The sequence below is a fragment of the Mastigoproctus giganteus genome, chromosome 6, assembly GCF_048544385.1.
Source record: "Mastigoproctus giganteus isolate SK-2022 chromosome 6, ASM4854438v1, whole genome shotgun sequence".
In the NCBI taxonomy this organism is placed as follows: Eukaryota; Metazoa; Arthropoda; class Arachnida; order Uropygi; family Thelyphonidae; genus Mastigoproctus; species Mastigoproctus giganteus.
This window is the reverse complement of record NC_143580.1, coordinates 188214964-188235072: the sequence shown is the minus strand read 5'-3', so window position 1 is coordinate 188235072 and position 20109 is coordinate 188214964. Positions and strand designations below refer to the sequence as shown.

The 20109-nt window shown below is 37.5% G+C and overlaps 1 protein-coding gene across 2 annotated transcripts in view; it reads right to left on the bottom strand.

Moving 5' to 3' along the window:
- Seipin (lipid droplet biogenesis associated protein seipin) overlaps positions 1-19329 on the bottom strand; it is a 250872-nt gene extending 231543 nt beyond the window's left edge. For both annotated transcript variants that reach the window (XM_090375568.1, XM_090375569.1), the window contains exons 1-2: positions 19127-19329; positions 2136-2208 (exon numbers count right to left, since the gene is read on the bottom strand). In XM_090375568.1, coding sequence (XP_090231694.1) covers positions 2136-2208; positions 19127-19308 — 255 coding nt within the window. In that variant the 5' untranslated portion in view covers positions 19309-19329. The remainder of the gene's footprint in view (positions 1-2135; positions 2209-19126) is intronic.
- Between the last annotated feature and the right edge of the window lie 780 nt (positions 19330-20109).

Below are 20109 nucleotides of genomic sequence, written 5' to 3'. Positions count from 1 at the left end.
TTAGGCATACGATGCACTGAGGAATTTGCAGCTCATCTTTAGCAATATATGCAAAACCATACTTGAAATGAAACTCATTGAATTTTCTTCTTCTTTTTTTTTTTTTTTGTCACCATCAGGATGCAAATAACTAGTATTCTTGCAAATATCAGAATGCAACTAGTATTCTCAGATGTTGCACTTTATACCGCTGGTGCTACAATAACACACGTGCGGAGTAATGAGCCAAACTATCCACAGTGCATTACAGGTGATGCCATTAAAATAGTCATTATTTCCATAATAAGATAACCTTAAGTATATATTTCTGTGGTTTCCTGATTAAAAATAATTTTTTTTTATGATATCGAAAATGCTTTTTCAAACTACAAATGCCCCCTTGAGAATCTTTTAAGGGTACACCCCCTTAACTCAACTGGGGAGACAGTCCATTGGGGGGGGGGGGTCAATGGACTGTGCAACCCCAGTTGAGCATCACTGCATTATAATCTGAAGTAAATACAAGTAGGTGCATATTATATCATTTTTTTCCCAGGCATTGGCTTAAACCTTTATTACTAGTAAATAATTTTTTTATATGACTAAGTGTAGTAGTTTTTTAAATAAAATAATAAAGTTTGTTTTTTTTTTTTACTTTAAGTATGGTTTTTCTAAGGTAATTGTGAAGAATAGAATTTACATAATAGGTGACTTCTACTATTCACCTATTATGTTGAATTAAGAAAGACTAACGTAGAGTATACTGCCTCTCAATTTTTACATTATTATAAGTATGTCATTATATATTGTTCAACGCTGTAAACAGTTCCATGTATTGATTACTGTAAATTTGTGTTAATTCTTATTTTGTATCTCTGCATACAGGTGAACTAGTGTTTATTACTAAAATGTATCCATTATTCCAAATAAATAAATAAATAAATAATTCTAAATCTACTTCATGTAATATCATAACTAAAGAGGTAACCACTGAAATATGGTTATAACATCTTTTCAGCCTGCCACATCCCCATATTTCAACATTTCAATTATCTAAATACTCTTTATTATACAAATGCATATATGAGAAGCAACTGTCATTGTTTAAAACCAAATCTACAAAGTGAATTAACATGTAAGCAGCTCTTCTGGTAACTAATGACTCAGAACAAATTTCAACCATATCATGCTGGTCATCTACTCTGTACACACAGCTGAAACTTCCAACAGATGTCAGCAAAAATGTTTTCGTTGATTTAACCATTTAAAATTCCAGAAATTATTATTAGTTATTATGGCAAACATGTAAGATCAAGTATTAAATTTTAATAAATCTTCTTAATTATTCCTGAGAAAACAGCATGTAGTGCCTCAGTAATTAAAGAGCTACCACATTCGTTTGATTTTTTCCACATTTGTGTTCTTAATAGTAATTAACTTTTTAGTTATAATACTATATAAATTAAATATAGAATTATAATAAGTTGACTGTTCTAACCAATTATAAGTTTTTTTCCTTATGATTTTTATCTTGCAATTATTTTTCATTGGCAAAATTTTTCAAATTTAATCCTGCAGTTTCTTCCCCTCTGCTTACAAGTATACATATACTGTATTTTTACCACACCATTATCACTGACTTAACCCTCTTACTTCATTGAGGGCCCTACTAAAGGGAGAGATATTAAAAACCCAGTTCAACTGGGTGAACTGGGTTTTTATATACTTTTTTATATTTCACCCAGTTGAACTGGGTGAAATATAAAAGATTTTTTTTTTGGCTGATGCTGCACAAGCTCATACACTTACTTTCTTGCATCACATGCCACTACTACTACCACCACCATGTGGCTCTACACAGTAACAGGAAAGTTACACGAGTTGTATAACTGTTGAGAATATCTTTTCTCTTTCTCTGGTGACAAATCATCAGCCTGATTTAAACTACGCCAGGACAGGCTGCTCAGTTCACATAAGAAAGTTATAATTAACCAGTGGAATAAACTCTCAAATGAACTTGTAGCAACAAACAGCTTATGGAAGTTTAAAGAATTAAGACAACTATGTTTATGAAATAAAAACAATTAATATGGTATACAAAACTACTTCCATACATCATTTAACAGTATTTAAACTAATTATACCATAAAGCATACCTGATCATGTCCTTTTTTAACTAAGGTTATGTTTGCTGAAGGGAAACTACACACTTCTTGATGACAATAAGTACTAAGAGGGGAGAAAAAAGTGTTAATGAGGAAATTATACAATACAGAAACATTAAACTGCTAGTAACATAATTCATTACAGCAAGTGCTAATTGTGTAATTTATTAAACCATACTCCCCAGTACTGTCCAACATACATTTTAAAGACTAGCCATGCTTCTATTGTTGTTGTTGTTTGTTTTTTTTTTAAGAAAAAGCAATACAAAAAATCAATCCATTTAACCCTTCTTCAGGAAATAGTATTTCATTCTACAAGTGTTTGCTGCAGGTGTCTGATACGTTCTAATTTTGAAAATCTTATAACCCAGCCACATTGTGTATGTTTTCATCCTGATCAACAGTACCAGACACTAAAATTTTTAAATATCTTCAGAGTCACAATGAATTTTTTTTTTTTTTTTTTTTTTATAAAGAATCAATAACACAGGCCAATTTTCATACCAAAATCTTTAGAAATTAATAACACTATCATGTATGAATATTTATTGATGGATTTGATTTTCTCATTAATACACTATAAACATCTGAAGGATAAATTACAATGATCATGAATGTACTAGCTAAGTTTCAAATAAAAAAAAATCAAATGCTACTTTCTCTATGTGCCATTTCTAGTAACTTATAACAGCCATGTATGAAAGCTTCTCACCAATTTCTGTCCCACTCTCCTTTTTTGGGCTAACAGCATTATTTAGTATTAAAATATAAATCAATGTCATTGTGGTAGATTTATTTATTTGTTTGTTATCCTAAATTACCACTTTTGGCAAATACATAAGTTCATTTTAAAAATATGTATAATATGATGTAACCAGAGCTTTAAATTTATGCACCATTAAAATACCTTACAAAAACCATTAGTTTTTTACTCCAACTTTTGATTTTTTTTTAAGGAAAGTTTACAGTCCACTTTCAAAAAATTATTAGACAATAAAGGGTTTAACTGGGTTTTTCCTCTTAATGCCATTAGAGTGTTAACAGAAATTATTAACCACAAAAAAATAAGAGAACCATTAATGATTTGGAGTACAACATGATTTCTGCAAACACAATCAATTTCGTTGGTTGAAATTTTTATACGGTTATTATATATATGTTATATGGTTATTCATCTTATAGGAAAACCAAAATAAGCAAACAAATCTACCACATTAAAGATTAAACTATTTTATTGAAAACGTTGCAATTAAACTGAATACACCTCATAAAAGTACTTAAACAAATCGGAAACATTTCGAGAAGTCAAAGTTTGTCATCATCATTAAGGTGTGGATTAAAATAAGAGACAACGTTAAAAATTAATTATGATGAATATCATAATTAATTAATTATATAAAATGGATAAATATAATCTGTAATAATTCAAATACTAATCAAGAAGCTAAAGTGAAATTACACAAAATTCTAGTAAGACCATCTTAATATATATTAACATATTTATTATTAATGTTTATGTTATTAACATATTTATTTAGCATACATGATATTAACAGTTGGCAATCTGAGGACTTACTTAACAAGCACAGGGAAAAAGTCATGAGTTAGAATTAATTTTGAAAGTGTCTACAATTCTGCCCAGACATGATAGGAGAGAGAGTTCGTGTTAAGTGTTGTCAATCAATTCAGCCCTGGGGGGACTGTGCAAGTCTTGTGGGGTAGAATTTTTCTCAGCATGGTCTGTGCTTGTTAACAAGAGAGAGACTTTTTACAGGGATGGAATACACTTAAATAGGTGTAAGGATATTTGCTGATGCTATCAAGGTGCAGTGTTAGGTGGGTTGAAAAACTGATAGTTCGGGGAATACACAGATTAATAGATTAACTAGAGCTTCAGGCAGAATCAAAAGTGATTCTTGCACCGTTTCTACTAGGAACGTGCAGAAGCCTAGAAAGCAAGGTGTTGGGATTTTTAGCCCTGCTGTGGGTCATCATAAAACAAGTAAATACATAGGCTGTGTTAGGGTAACTAAGAGTAAGAACAGATGCATGTACACCAATGCTAGGAACATTGTAAATAAATTAGATGAATTTTAAGTACCGATTACATCATCAAATGCAGACAATGTGGGGATATCAGAAACATGGTGTAACTCAGACATAAGAGATGCAGAATTTGAATAGTGGGAGTACAATGTGTACAAAAAGGGCAAGGTAACGTGGAATGTGTACTTGTCTATGCAGCACCAAAGGGTCACACAACTCTGTATGATGTCTGTGTTGGTACAGGCTCTGTAAAGCCAGTCAGTGTGTGTGTAATGTCATGTGTGTAGTAATGTGTAGGGTATAACATTTGTGTTGTGTGACCAGCCTCTGTTACTGGGAGATTGCATTCATGTGGAGAGCAATCTGCCAGCATCCATCACAGGCACGTGGACCCAGCCCATATACTGTATTCAATCTATAATGGGCTGACTCAGTTTGCTTAGTCAAGATTGAGCCAGCCAGGAAATATAGAATTTTTGTTGAAGGAAAGCACTGCACAATAGAGAGAGAGAGAGAGAGAGAGAGAGAGAGAGAGAGAGAAGATAAAATTTGTTGGAAAGGGCAGAGGGAAATAGAATTAGTGTGTGTAGTGCTGGGGGGGGGGGAATAGATGCAGATGACAAGTGGACATAAAGCAAAGGCATCTACCAGGGGAGAAGGAGCAATAAATCAGGCTGAAATAAGAGATTGGTGGTTCAAGGCCCAAGATGGAAAACATTGCTATAGTCTGAGTTCTTGGCAGGGTTCCACTGATCCTTTCCCTGCTGGTGTGGAAGGGAGGGGGGGAGGAAATCAGCTGAACCTGAACACAGCAGGAGAATTTCCTGCTGGTTGAGAGTAAAGGGATAAGTGAAGGGAATCCTAGCAGGGTTAGGTCAGTTGAAAATAGGGAACCTAGGATAGACTGCTGTTTTGAGAGGAGAGAGGAAGAATTGGTGGGGAGGAAGGATGGCAGAATAGAACAAGGGTGGGGTAGGTCAGTAAGATGAGAAAGACACTGGGTAATTGTTCAAGGTTAAACAATTAAAAGGATGCAGAAAGAGTTAGATAATTACAGATGACTTTAGGTAAGGAAAGTGGGATTAATTGTGAAAAGTATTGGAGAGGGAAGATTAGGGAGGGAATAATAGGTCCAGGAAGATCAAGTCACCAACATAGAAGGCAGATGCTGGGAATAATTTTCTCTGGAGGGGATACAGAGTAGTATATGAAAGGCTGGTGGGCACACTATTTTAATTTCATAAAGACAACAAAGAAGGAAGGGATGCATGTTTTAGTGGAGAGAAAAGTTGCAAAGTGGAGGAGTTGCATGGAAAATCAACTGCTGAGTGGCAGGGTTAAAGGTGGCTGGGAGAGAGAAGTGGATACCGGGCAGTGGGCGGCCTATCCCATTATAAGGGTTTTTTTTTTTTTTTTGGTAGTTCTTGGCGCATAGGCTTCTGTGGCCATAATGCACCTCCCAAGGTTTTTGCAGTACTTTGATCCAATCCCGAGGCGGGAATCAAACCCGCGACCTTTGGGTTGCCAGACAGGCATTCCATCATAAGGTAAACAGATCAACAGATTAACAGTAGCCACTAGCAGAGTTTAGCATTAGCATTAGTAGAGGCATATGATGCAAGAAAGCAAGCTTATTCAGCATCAGCCAAAAAAAAAAAAAAAAAAAAAACACACCACTCCCATTTCACCCCTCCGTTCGTTCGAAATACCTGTCCAGTTGAGCTTTAAATTTGTTTAGGCTATCAACTTCAACAACAAGTGATGGAAGTCGGTTCCACCAACCAACCACCCGCTGGCCAAAGGCAAATTTCCGCACATCTATCCGACACCCGTCCTTCCTCAGTTTGAATTTATGGCCTCTGAGGTGATTATTCTGAGCAAGATGAAGAATCTTGCTCAGATGAAGAATCTTGCCCATTGGCATTCAGCATGCTCAAACCATTCAAAGCCTTATACACCTCCATCAGATCACCTCGCCGGTGCCTAGTCTCCAGACTCTGTAATTTGCAAAACGTAAGCCTTTCTTCGTAAGAGCAACCCTTTGTTCCATTCACTAATCTTGTTGCCCTTCTCTGTACCCGTTCCAGCAGCTCTACATCCTTCTTGAAATGAGGCCTCCAGACCTGTATACAGTACTCAAGATGTGGCCTAACCATTGCCTGGGAACAAGGGAATAATCACCTCCTTATCCCTGCTAGAAAAATTCCTGTATATCATTGACAAGACACCATGAGCTACTCTTGCAGCTCATCTGCACTGCTCAGAGAACTTCATATCTGCCTGCACAATTACCCCCAGGTCCTTTTCATTCTCCACCACTGTCAGTGTAGTACCGCAGAGTTGATACGTTGCTCTGGGGTTACTGTTTCCCATATGTAGTACTTTACATTTGTCAATGTTAAACTTCATTTGCTACCTCTCAGCCCATCTGTTCAACCTTTCCAGATCCTGTTGCAGCAGCATAGCGTCAGTAGTGTCCTTAACAACCCTGCCAACCTTTGTATCATCTGCAAACTTGGACATTAAACTTGATATCCAATCATCAATATCATTCATAAACACCGAAAACAACAACGGACCCAACACTGAACACCCTGAGGAACTCCACTAATAACATTAGTCCACGTTGAGCAGTGTCCATTGATTACCACTCTCTGTCTTCTGCCACTCAACCATCCCCTTATCCATAGCAGCAATTTGCCTCCAATGCCACACTGCTCCAATTTGTGCAGCAGTCTTCCATGTGCAACAGTATCAAAAGCCTTTCTAAGATCCAAATATATAATATCAAAGTTATTCCCTGCATCCAGTTCTTTTGTGACTACATCATAGTATCCAATCAAATTGGTCAGGCAAGACCTGCCCTTAACAAAACCATGCTGCATCTGAGCTATAACTGAATTCTTGTCTAGATGATCCTGCAGTGCTTCTTTAACCAGTGCCTCCATTAATTTACCTGGAACAGAAGTTAAACTTACAGGTCTATAATTACTTGTGTCAGCCTTTGATCCTCCTTTGTGAATTGGGATTACATTTGCACATCTCCAGTCTATGGGTACCTCCCCTGAGTCCAAAGAAGCTCTCATAATTATGGCTAGGGGTTTGCTTACTTCCTTTGCTGCCTCCTTTAATATAACTGGATAGATACCATCCACCCCAGGTGCCTTTTTTATGTTTATCCTCGACAATCTCTCCTCCACTTTCCTCTCAGTTATTACAAAATCATCCAGCTCACTGCCAATGTTTACTTTGCCAACATCATTCTCCTTCCTGAATAACTCCTCATGCGTGAATGTAGATGCAAAATACTCGTTTAGATTGTTAGCCACCTGAGCAGGATCCTCAACTGTTGAACCATCAATATCCAGTGGACCAATCTGATTCATCCCTTTCCTTCTTGAGTTTAAATATGTAAAGAACTCTTTTTTGTTTTTCTTTGCATCCTTTGCCAAGGATTTTTCGTAGTCTGCCTTTGCCTGCCTAAATCTCCTTTGTGACTTGGTTACAGACCAACTTATATCTATCATAGGCGTCCATGTCACCCATTAATTTGTATGTATCCCATGCATTTTTCTTCTCTGCCACATGTCTCATTAGTTCATCTGACAACCATTTAGGCCTAAACCTTGAACAATATTTCTTAGTTGGTATGTAAAGCCTGGTAGCCTCCAAGATTAGTTCCTTGAATGCTTCCCATTTTGAGTTTGCTGTTGGTAACAGCATTAGTTGGTCCCACTGTATAGAATTTAAATACTGTCTCAGACCATCATAGTCGCCTTTACAAAAACAAAAACCCATCCCTTAACCTCTGATGGTAGTTATCTCCTTGAGTAAATCCCACTTCAACACACTGTGATCACTGCCACCTAGTAGTTCATTTATCTGCAGATTCTTAATGCATGAAGAATCACTACTGATAATCAGATCAAGAGTATTGCTCCCTCTTGTTGCCTCACGAACATGCTGATGTAGAAAACAATCATCCAATAAATCCACAAAAGCCTTGCTAGTGTGCGAGTGACCAACCCACAAATTCCAGTCAATATCCGGGAAATTAAAATCCCCCATTATAAGACTCTCTGATTTACTGGCCCACTCTATTTCCCTGTACAATATCTTATTATACTCATCAGAGTCATTAGGCCTATAGCACACTCCTACTCTCAATTTTGATTTCCCTATGCTTATGTCACACCAAACTGACTCGACACTGCCCTGTCCATCGATGTCGACTGGCTTCACTTCCTTGGACTTTATGTGTTTCTTAACTAATAGCATAACCCCTCCTCCCCTCCTATCCTGTCTATCCTTTCTATACACATTGTATTCCCCAAATTCCAGTTCCGAAATTACTAATATCTGTGTGACACCACGTCTCTGATATCCCAACAATATCTGCCTTTGATGTTTTGAGCAATACCTCAAATTCATCAAATTTATTTACCAAACTCCTAGCATTGGTGTACACGCAGGTATACATGCACCTGTTTCTATTCTTAGCTACCCTAACACAACCCATGTGTTTACTTGTACCGCAATGACTCCCAGCAGTCTCTGAAATATCCTGCATCTTGTTTTTCAGGCTTCTGCTCATTTCAATAGAAGCGGTGCAAGAATCACTTCCACCTCTGCCAGTGGCTACTGTTAATCTATTAGTCCTTGTATCCCCCCCCCCAACTAGCAGTTTTCCGACCCACCTAACACTGCCTCGACAGCATCAGCAAAAATTCTTGCACACTTTCTATTTAAGTGTATCCCATCCCTGTAGAAGCAATCTCTCCTGTTAACAAGTACAGTCCAGGCTGAAAAAAATTCTACCCCTTGATCCTTGCACAATCCCTCCAGGGCCGAATTGATCGACAAGGCTCTCCTCATATACTCCCTCCTATCGTGTCTGGGCAGAATTGCAGACACTTTCAAATTCAGTTGAAAGTGATTCTTGCACTGCTTCTACTGGAATGAGCAGCAGCCTGGAAAACAAGATGCAGGATATTTCAGAGACTGCTGGGAGTCATTGCAGCACAAGTAAGCACATGGGTTGTGTTAGGGTAGCTAAGAATAGGAACAGGTGCATGTATACTTGCATGTATACCAATGCTAAGAGTTTGGTAAATAAATTTGATGAATTTGAGGTATTGCTCAAAACATCAAAGGCAGATGATATTGTTGGGATATCAGAGACTTTGTGTCACACAGATATAAGGAATGCAGAACTGGAATTTGGGGAGTACAATGTGTACAGAAAGGATAGATAGGATAGGAAGGGAGGAGGGGTTATGCTATTAGTTAAGAAACACATAAAATCCAAGGAAGTGAAGCCAGTCAACATCGCTGGACAGTGCAGTGTCGAGTCAGTTTGGTGTGACATAAGCATTGGGAGATCAAAATTGAGAGTGGGAGTGTGCTTTAGGCCTAATGACTCTGATGAGTATAATAAGAAACTGTACAGGGAAATAGTGGGCCAGTAAATCAGTCTTATAATTGGGGATTTTAATTTCCAAGATATTGACTGGAATTTGTGGGTTGGTCACTCACACACTAGCAAGGCTTTTGTGGATTTATTGGTTGATTGTTTTCTACATCAGCATGTTCGGGAGGCAACTAGAGAGAGTAATACTCTTGAACTGATTATCAGTAGTGATTCTTCAAGCATTAAGAATCTGCAGATAAAGGAACCACTAGGTGGCAGTGATCACAGTGTGCTGAAGTGGGATTTACTCAAAGGGGTAACTTCCATCAGGGGCAAAGGGAAGGGTTTTTGCTTTCGTAAAGGCGACTACAATGGTCTGAGACAGTATTTAAATTCTATACAGTGGGACCAACTGATGATGTTACCAACAGAAAATTCAAAATGGGAAGAATTCAAAAAACTTATCTTGGAAGCTGCTAGGCTTTACATACCAACTAAGAAATATTGTTCAAAGTTTAGGCCTAAATGGATGTCAGATGAACTAATGAGACATATGGCAGAGAAGAAAAATGCATGGGATACATACAAATTAATGGGTGACATGGAAGCTTTATGACAGATATAAACTGGTCTGTAACCAAGTCACAAAGGAGATTAAGCAGGCAAGGCAGATTATGAGAAATCCTTGGCAAAGGATGCAAAGAAAAGCAGAAAAGAGTTCTTTACCTATTTAAACTCTAGAAGGAAAGGGATGAATCAGATTGGTCCACTGGATATTGATGGTTCAACAGTTGAGGATCCTGCTCAGGTGGCTAACAAACTAAACGAGTATTTAGCATCTACATTCACACATGAGGAGTTATTCAGGAAGGGTAATGCCAGAGGTGAAGTAAACTCTGGCAGTGAGCTAGATGATTTTGTAATAACTGAGAGGAAAGTGGAGGAGAAATTGGTGAGGATAAACATAAAAAAGGCACCTGGGGTGGATGGGATCTATCCAGTTATATTAAAGGAGGCAGCAAAGGAAGTAAGCAAACCCTTAGCCATAATTATGACAGCTTCTTTGGACTCAGGGGAGGTACTCGGACTGCAGATGTGCAAATGTGACCCCAATACACAAAGGAGGATCAAAAGGCTGACACAAGTAATTATAGACCTGTGAGTTTAACTTCTGTTCCAGGAAAATTAATGGAGGCACTGGTTAAAGAAGCACTACAGGATCATCTAGACAAGACTTCAGTTATAGCTCGGACACAGCATGGTTTTGTTAAGGGAAAGTCTTGCACCGGGCATGCGCCCTGGGCCCCGACTTCTGAAGGGCCCACGCAAAACCCCAACAATTTAGTTGAACTAATATGTTCAACTATTAGTTCAAAACTTTGTGATCATTATTATGCTATTATTAATTATATTATACATATACAGTATTATATTCAAATTTTATTGGAAATAAAACATTAATAGTACATAATATTTTAGTAGTACATAATAATAGTAATAGTACATAATAATATATTAATAGTACATAAGGGAAAGTCTTGCACCGGGCACGCGCCCTGGGCCCCGACTTCTGAAGGGCCCACGCAAAACCCCAACAAATTAGTTGAACTAATATGTTCAACTATTAGTTCAAAACTTTGTGATTATTATTATGCTATTATTAATTATATTATACATATATTATATTCAAATTTTATTGGAAATAAAACATTAATAGTACATAATATTTTTTATTTATTTAAAAAATTGGTTAAAATGATTTTTATTTTCCCTGTCTCTCTCTTTTTTTTTAAGGGGCCCAATATTTTCTTCTGCGCCCAAGGCCTCAACCGACCTTAATCCGCTCCTGTGCCTGATCAATTTGATTGGATACTATGATGCAGTCACAAAAGAACACCGATGCAGGGAATAACTTTGATATTATATATTTGGATCTTAGAATGGCTTTTGATACTGTTGCACATGGAAGACTCTTGCACAAATTGGTGCAGTGTGGCATTGGAGGCAAATTGCTGCTATGGATAAAGGGATGGTTGAAGGGAAGAAGACAGAGTGGTAATCAATGCACACTACTCATTGTGGACTAATGTTATTAGTGGAGTCCCTCAGGGTTCAGTGTTGGGTCCATTATTGTTTTCTGTATTTATAAATGATATTGATGATGGTATATCAAGCTTAATGACCAAGTTTGCAGACAATACGAAGGTTGGCAGGGTTGTTAAGGACACTAATGACAGTGCGCTGCTGCAACAGGATCTGGAAAGGTTGAGCAGATGGGCTGAGAGGTGGCAAATGAAGTTTAACATTAACAAATGTAAAGTACTACATATGGGAAACAGTAACCCCAGAGCAAAGTATCAACTCTGTGGTACTACACTGACAGTGGTAGAGAATGAAAAGGACCTGGCGGTAACTGTGCAGGCAGATATCTTGTCAATGATATACAGGAATTTTTCTACCAGGGATGAGGAAGTGATTATTCCTTGTATAAGGCAATGGTCAGGCCACACCATGAGTACTGTATATAGGTCTGGAGCCCGCATTTAAGAAGGATGTAGAGCTGTTGGAACGAGTACAGAGAAGGGCAATGAGATTAGTGAATGGAACAAAGGGTTGCTCTTACGAAGAAAGGCTTAAATTTTTAAAATTAGAGTGTCTGGAGACTAGGCACCTGCGAGGTGATCTGATTGAGGTGTATATAGCTCCGTAGCCGAGTGGGCAGGAGCGGGAGTGCAGTAGCACACGCTCTTTGAGTAGACCGGTGTTCAAGCCCCTGACTGCTGAATACGGTCGATCTGCCAACCCGCACTGGACCAGCGTGGCAGATTATGGTCCATTTCCCACAGCATGAATTGTTGAGGAGGCTTCCACCCTGCAGTGGGTTGATAATGGCTGCACTTTATTTATTTTTTTTTTTTTATAGCCTTGAATGGGTTGAGCATGCTCAATGCTGATGGGATTCTTCCTCTTTCTCAGAATAATCACCTGAGAGAGCATAAATTAAATTGAGGAAAGACAGATGTAGGATAGATGTGCGGAAATTTGCCTTTAGCCAGCGGGTAGTTGGTTGTTGGAACAGACTTCCATCCCTTGTTGTGGAAGTTGGTAGCCTAAATAAAATTAAGGCTCAGCTGGACAGGTATTTCGAACGAACGGAGGGGTGAAATGGGAGTGTTTTTTTTTTTTTTTTCCCTTTTGGCTGATGCTGCATAAGCTTGTGTTCTTGCATCATATGCCTCTATTAATGCTAATGATAGATCAAAGTCAAAGGAACATAATGTATTCTAAGGAAAGGGGGAAAACAGTGGATCTAGAATGCTGTGGCGGGAAATCCCACTGGAAAGATCCCATGCAAGCAAGAGCCAGCATCAGCATGAAATCCCACACCACAGTGAATCATCAGGTGTCAGCATCAATCCGTCATTGGGCCATTTGGCCCAGTGTTGGAAGCAATTAATAGTTAACTAGTTTGACATAGGCTGTGGAAAATTAGTGTAATTACTTTATGCTAATATAAGCAAGGAAAAAAATTTTTTTACAGTAAATTTTTTTATTTATAATAAGTTTTTTATCCTCCAAAGATGATTAGAAGTAATTTTTTTTATCTATTAGGAGGGAAAAAATACTTATAAATAAAAAAAGTTTACCAAAAAAATTATTTTTTTACAGTAATTTTTTTACTGTAAAAAAAGTAAAATAAAATAAATTGTATTTATTTTTTTTATTAAATTTAGAAAATCAATAATTAATTAATAAATCCTAATATAATTAGGATTAAAATTTGGATCATATGTACAGAAAGGACTTTTGTTTTTAAATTTATTTATTTATTGTACTAAGCTTCTCTGCCAAAAACTAGAATCCCTACCCTATCATATAATACCATACTTAGAGATATAGATACGCGAATCTACTTATACAATATACATAAATATATATATAATATCAGTGTAAATACACCAAAATTTACCCATAATTTTAACTATATACATAGTGTAACTGCATCGTTTAGATTGTATCTAATATTGTGGCTACCTTCACAACACCAGGGGCTCACATCTGGTGAGTATGGGCCTGGCACACCCAGGGTCCTGAGCTGGATATCATCATCTCTCTCTCTCTCTCTCTCTCTCTCTCTCTCTCTCTCTCTCTCTCTCTCTCTCTCTCTCTCTCTCTCTCTCTCTCTCTCTCTCTCTCTCTCTCAGGGTAACTCAATTTTTTTTTTTTTTTTTTTGGCTGGTGCAGCATAAGCCTCGGGCTTCCTTGCACTATATGGCTGCTAATAATAATAATAATAATAATAACGAGACAGCGGGAATTGCACTACTTCAAATAAATAACGCTTCTCGAAGAAGAGACTACTGTTATTTTTTCTCAGTGGGCACCACCACCTAGACATTTCGGAGCTTGTTGGCTCACTCATCAGTGGGTGGGCAGGTACCCTGGTAATGCAGACATGCCATCACGGTTGCGAAGTTAATTTCACAATATGAGAGATGCCAAACAGTGAAAATAATGATAATATTTTGAAGACTAAATGCTCAAGGCATAATACATTATGGGTTGAGATTAACTGTATAATATCGGTGCAAATACACCATACTTTACCCATAAGTTTAAACACATACGTAGTATAATGATGCCATTACACTACGTATGAAGACTAAGTGCCTTGAGCATTTAGTCTTCAAAATATCATTGTCTTCAACATTTGGCATCTCTCATATTGTGGAATTAACTTCGCAACTGTTATTGCATGTCTGCATTAGCAGGGTACCTGCCTGCCCACTGATGAGTGAGCCAACAAGCTCCGAAATGCATCTGGGTGGTGGTGCCCACTGATAATAAATAACAGTAGTTTCCTCTACTAGAGAAGCATTATTTATTTGAAGTAGTGCAAGTACCTGGTATCTCGTTGTGAAGGTAGCCACAATATGAGATAAAATCTAAACGATGCCATTACACTACGTATTTAGTTAAACTTATGGGTAAACTATGGTGTATATACACCGATATTATATAGTTAATCTCAACCCATAAAGTATTATGCCTTGGACATTTAGTTTTCTAAATAAATACATATAGATAAAACACAGATCCAGTTTGTCCAGCCCAGTAAAAGATGTTCAGGAACTATAATCCCATTAGATAGGAAGCTCACTAAAATGGCATCAGTCAATCAATTATAAAAAGTGCATAATGATGAAGTTCAAATCTATGGAAGGTTCCACCAGAAAGAAGAATCCAAGATTAATCCACAGAATATGGCAGACCGTAAACACTGTTAGCCACAAGTCCAAATACACCAAATTAAGTCCAATCATCAGCAGTCCATCAAGTATATATGATCACTAAATCAGAATATAGTCCAGGCTGAAACTACTGGCAGCAACAGAGATACAGCTAGGTGAATAACAGATGTTAGAAGTTAAAGAAAGTAGTGCAGAGCAGTATAGAAAGGACATGTATGTACGTGCTTTGTGTTTGGGCAGCTTCTAAAACATAAGTTCATCTCTGGTTCATTGCTGTGTTCAGTTTTTATAGACTCTGTCAAGGTAAGGCCATATGTTACTATAAAAAAAAAAAAAAAAAAAAAAAATTATTTCTGCTCCAGGTAAAATAATGGAGTCACTGGTTAAAGAAGCATTGCAAGATCATCTAGACAAGACTGCAGTTATAGCTCACACAGAGCATGGATTTGTCAAGGGGAACTCTTGTCTGACCAGTTTGATTATTTTCCCTGGAACAGAAGTCAAACTAACAGGTCAGGAAGGATTTCAGGAAAGCTTTTGATACTGTTGCACATGGAGACTGCTATACATGGAGCAGTATGGCATTAATGGCAAGTTGCTACAAAGGATAAAAGGATGGTTGAGTGGGAGAAGACAGAGTGGTAATCAATGGATACTGCTCTACGTGGATTAATATCATTAGCGATGTCCCTCAGGGTTCTGCATTGGGCTCATTGTTGTTTTGTATATTTATCAATGATATCGATGAAGGTATATCAAGCTTAATGTCAAAGTTTGCAGATGATACAAAGGTTAGCAGGGTTGTTAATAACAGTAATGAGAGTATGCTGCTGCAACAGGATATGGAAAAGTTGGGTAGATGGGCTGAGAAGGGGCAACTGAAGTTTAACATTGACAAATGCAAAGTACTGCATATGGGTATCAGTAACCCCAGAGAAATGTACCAACTGGGTGGTGTTACACTCAGGATAGTGGAAAAAGAAAGAGACCTGGGGGTAATTGTGCAGTCAGATAAGAAGTTTTCTGAGCAGTGCAGACAGGCTGCCAGAGTAGGTCATGGGGTCTTGTCAATGATATACAGGAATTTTGTGAGGAGGGATGAGGTGATTATCCCCTTGTATAAGGCAATACTCAGGCCACACCTTGAGTGCTGTGTACAGATCTGGAAGCCTCGTTTTAGAAAGGATGTAGAGCAGAGAAGGGCAAAAAGACTGGTGAAGGGAACAAAGGCTTATGAAGAAAGTTCTGCAAACTGCAGCTTCTGGAAACTAGGCACCTGAGAGGCGATCTGATTGAGGTGTAGGGACTCACATCTGGTGAGTATAGGCTTAGCACACCCAGAGTCCTGAGCTGGATATTATCGTTCTTCTTTCTTGGTGATTCCTTTCTACTTTTGACTCTTGTTTTTTTTCTTTTTCTCTCTCTCTCTCTCTCTCTCTCTCTCTCTCTCAAGGTAATTGAGAAAAATTTTTTTTGGCTAGTGCAGCATAAGCCTCAGGCTTCCTTGCACCATATGGCTAATAATAATAATAAGGCTTTGAATTCCATCAGCATTGAGCAGGCTCAATGCTGATGGAATTCTTCCTCTTGCTCAGATTACAAACCTGAAGGAGCATAGATTCAAATTCGGGAAAGACAGTATAATAGAATAGAGGTGCGGAAGTTCCCCTTTAAAACCCAGCCAGTAGTTGATTACTGGAACAAACTTCCAATAATCTGTTGTTGTGGAAGTTATTAGCTTAAATAAATTCAAGGCAGAACCAGACAAACATTTGGAATGAACATATCAGTGAAATGGGGAGGATTTTTTTTTTTTTTTTTTTGGCTGATGCTGTATAAGCTTGCTTTCTTGCATCATATGCCTCTACTAATGATAATACTAATTTGAGATTAGTAGCATTAGTAATCTAAAATGCTAATTTGAGATTATGTGATGCAAGAAAGCAAGGGTATGAGTTTATGTAGCATATGCTAAAAAAAAACACAATTTCACACATCCATTCCCTCTAAATGTTTGTCCAGTTCCTCCTAGAATTTATTTAAGCTATCAAATTCCACGACAACAGATGGAAATTTTTTTCCAGCAATTAACCACCCGCTGGCTAAATGAAAATTTCCGCACATCTATTCTACAACTGTCTTTCTTCAATTTGAATTTATGCCCCTCAGATTCGTAATCTGAACAAGAGGAAGAATCCCATCTGCATTCAGGATGCTCGTAGGTGCCTAGTCACCAGCCACTACAATTTGCAGAACTTAAGCCTTTCTTGGTAAGAGAACCCCTTTGTTTCCCTCATCAACCTTGTTGCCCTTCTCTGTACATGCTCAAGCAACTCTGTATCCTTCCTAAAATAAGGCCTGCAGCAGACCTGTATGCAGTACTCAAGACGTGGCCTGACCATTGCCTTATACAAAGATATATTCGCCTCCTTTTTGCTACTAGCAAAATTCTTGTATATCATTGACAACAACCCATGAACTGCTCTAGCAGCAGGTCTGCATTGCTCAGAAAACATATCTGACTGCACAATTACTCCCAGATATTCACTTTCTACCACCCTAAATGTAGTACCACACAGTTCGTACGTTTCTGTGGGGTTACTTTTACCCATATGCAGTACTGTGCATTTGTCAATGTTAAATTTCAGTTGCCACTTCTCAGCCCATCTGCCCAAATTTTCTAGATCCTGTTGCAGTAGCACACTGCCATTACTGTCATTAACAACCCTGCCAATCTTTGTACCATCTGCAAACTTTGACATTAAGCCTGATAATCCTTCATCAATATCATTGTTAAATATATAAAACAAGAGTGGGCCCAACACCGAACCCTGGGGGACTCCACTAATAACATTAGTACACAAAGAGTAGCATCCACTGATTACCATTCTCCGTCTTCTCCCACTCAACCACCCTTTTGTCCACTGTAGCAAGTTACCCTTAATACCTACTCCTCCAATTTGTACAGTAGTATTCCATGTGCAACAGTGTCAAAAGCTTTCCTGAAATCCAAGCATATGATATAAAAATTATTTTTTTTATTCCTTTATAACCATATCGTAGTATCCAATCAAATTTGTTAGACAAGCCTTTCCCTTAACAAACCCATGCTGTGTCTGAATTATTACTGCAGTCTTGTCTAGATGATCCTACAATGCATCTTTAACCAGTGACTCCATTATTTTCCCAGGAACAGAAGTTAAACTAACTGGTCTGTAATTACTTGTGTCTATCTTAGATCCCCCTTTGTGAATTGGGGATACATTTGCACATCTCCAGTCCAAGGATGCTCTCATAATTATGGCTAAGGGTTTGCTTACTTCCTTTGCCGCCTCCTGGATAAATCCAGGAGGCGGCAAACTGGATAAATCCCATCCACCACAGGTGCCTTTCTTATGTTCCCCTACAATAATATCTCATCCACTTTGCTCTCAGTTATTACAAAATCACTCTGTTACAGTTAGATAAACTTCTGGCATTATCCTTCCTTAATAGCTCCTCATGTGTGAATGTAGATGCAAAATATTCATTCAGATTATCAGTTACTTGAGCAGGATCAATAGTCAAACCATCAATATCAAGTGGACCATTCTGATTCATCCCCTTCCTTCTAGTTTATATAAGTAAAGAAGTCCTTGCTGTTTTTCTTAGCATCCTTTGCCAAAGATTTCTCATAATCTGCCTTCGCTTGCCAAATCTCCTTTGTGACTTGATTACAGACTACCTTATATCTGCCATAGGCTTCTGTGTCATCTGAATTTATATGCATCCCATGCATTTTTCTTCTCTGCCACGAGTCTCATTAGTGCAGCTCACATCCATTTAAGCCTAAACCTTGAACAATATTGGGTATGAAAAGCCTGGTAGCTTCCACGATTAAATGTATTAATTTATATATATATATATGTATTAATTTATAATGGTACATATACTCATAGCTATATCATGTGTTTATTTGCACTTGTTCTGGATGGGGGCGTGAAAATTATGAAATATTTTGTCGGTGTGTGGATGCAAGAAATAAGTTTAGAAACCTCTGTACCATGCGATAACTGCATGTGTTCCATGATTAAACGTTGCGTATGCTTGACAGGTGGTTTACTACATCGAACTATTGATGAAAATTATTAATCATATCAGTTTTAAAAATTCCAGTTTAATTAGTTTTTCTAAACTTCATTTATACTGTGAAGTAAATTTTACTGTTTATGTTAATAAAGCTGTTAAAAATAACACAAAACAGTTCAATAAAAGAAGGGGGGGAAATAACTCACTCGAACTGAAGATGAACTGGACGCGAATGGGCTACTGCTGGTATATAAAAATAATAAAACATTCCATACAAAAAAACAGATAACCAAAATATAATACTGAATACAAGAGACGTAAAGAATAAGTTTAAGAAGTATTTCCGCCCACGAGTAATAACGTCCATTACTATAATGAATAAAATCATATACGGACCGACCGAAAACAAGTAATCATTTATATACTTTTAACGAGGTACAATGATACCTATTCATATTTATACAACTACCTTAAAAATTGCTTAAAACATATTTCGTTCTTTATATAAAATACAATGCTAAGTATATTTACGCCATCTTTATGAAAGATTTTTATCGCAAAATATAGAGGCAAAAGTAAAACCAAATGAAGCTTTGCGCCAACTTTTTTAGAGAAATGAAAAAGTTTCTTTCTTTTATTTTATTTTGTTATTATTTTATAGTATTATATCGTGATAGTAAACCAAATCATCATCATTCGGATTGTGTATTTTTCCGCACTGCAAGGAAAAGTCGTGATTCCCATCTCCACCGGAAACCGACAAACACTGCCCATCCAATAAAGGACTCACTGGAAGAGAACAATGGAATGCATTAATACACTCTCTCTCTCTCTCTCTCTCAGTCTCTCGATCGTAAGTGTATTAAAAATGATCTATGTTCGATTTCCATATACCCAGCCAAAGTTTAAAATATTTCAACCGATGGAACTGTGTGCATATGTGCGTGTGTGTGTGTGTGTGTGTGTGTATGACTGTATATTACGACTTAGACTATGAGGAATCGGCATATTATGTCTGTAATCGCGTATATTCTTTTGTGGTTTGCGGTTTCTTGCACAAAAAAATCAAAGTTTCAGGGAGGAAAATCACGTAATCCTTGCTTGAAACCGACTAACTCGGCCGAATTGTGAATATTTTCTTGCATCATTGACGAGATTCGTCAATGATGCAAGATCTTTTCCTCCAGGT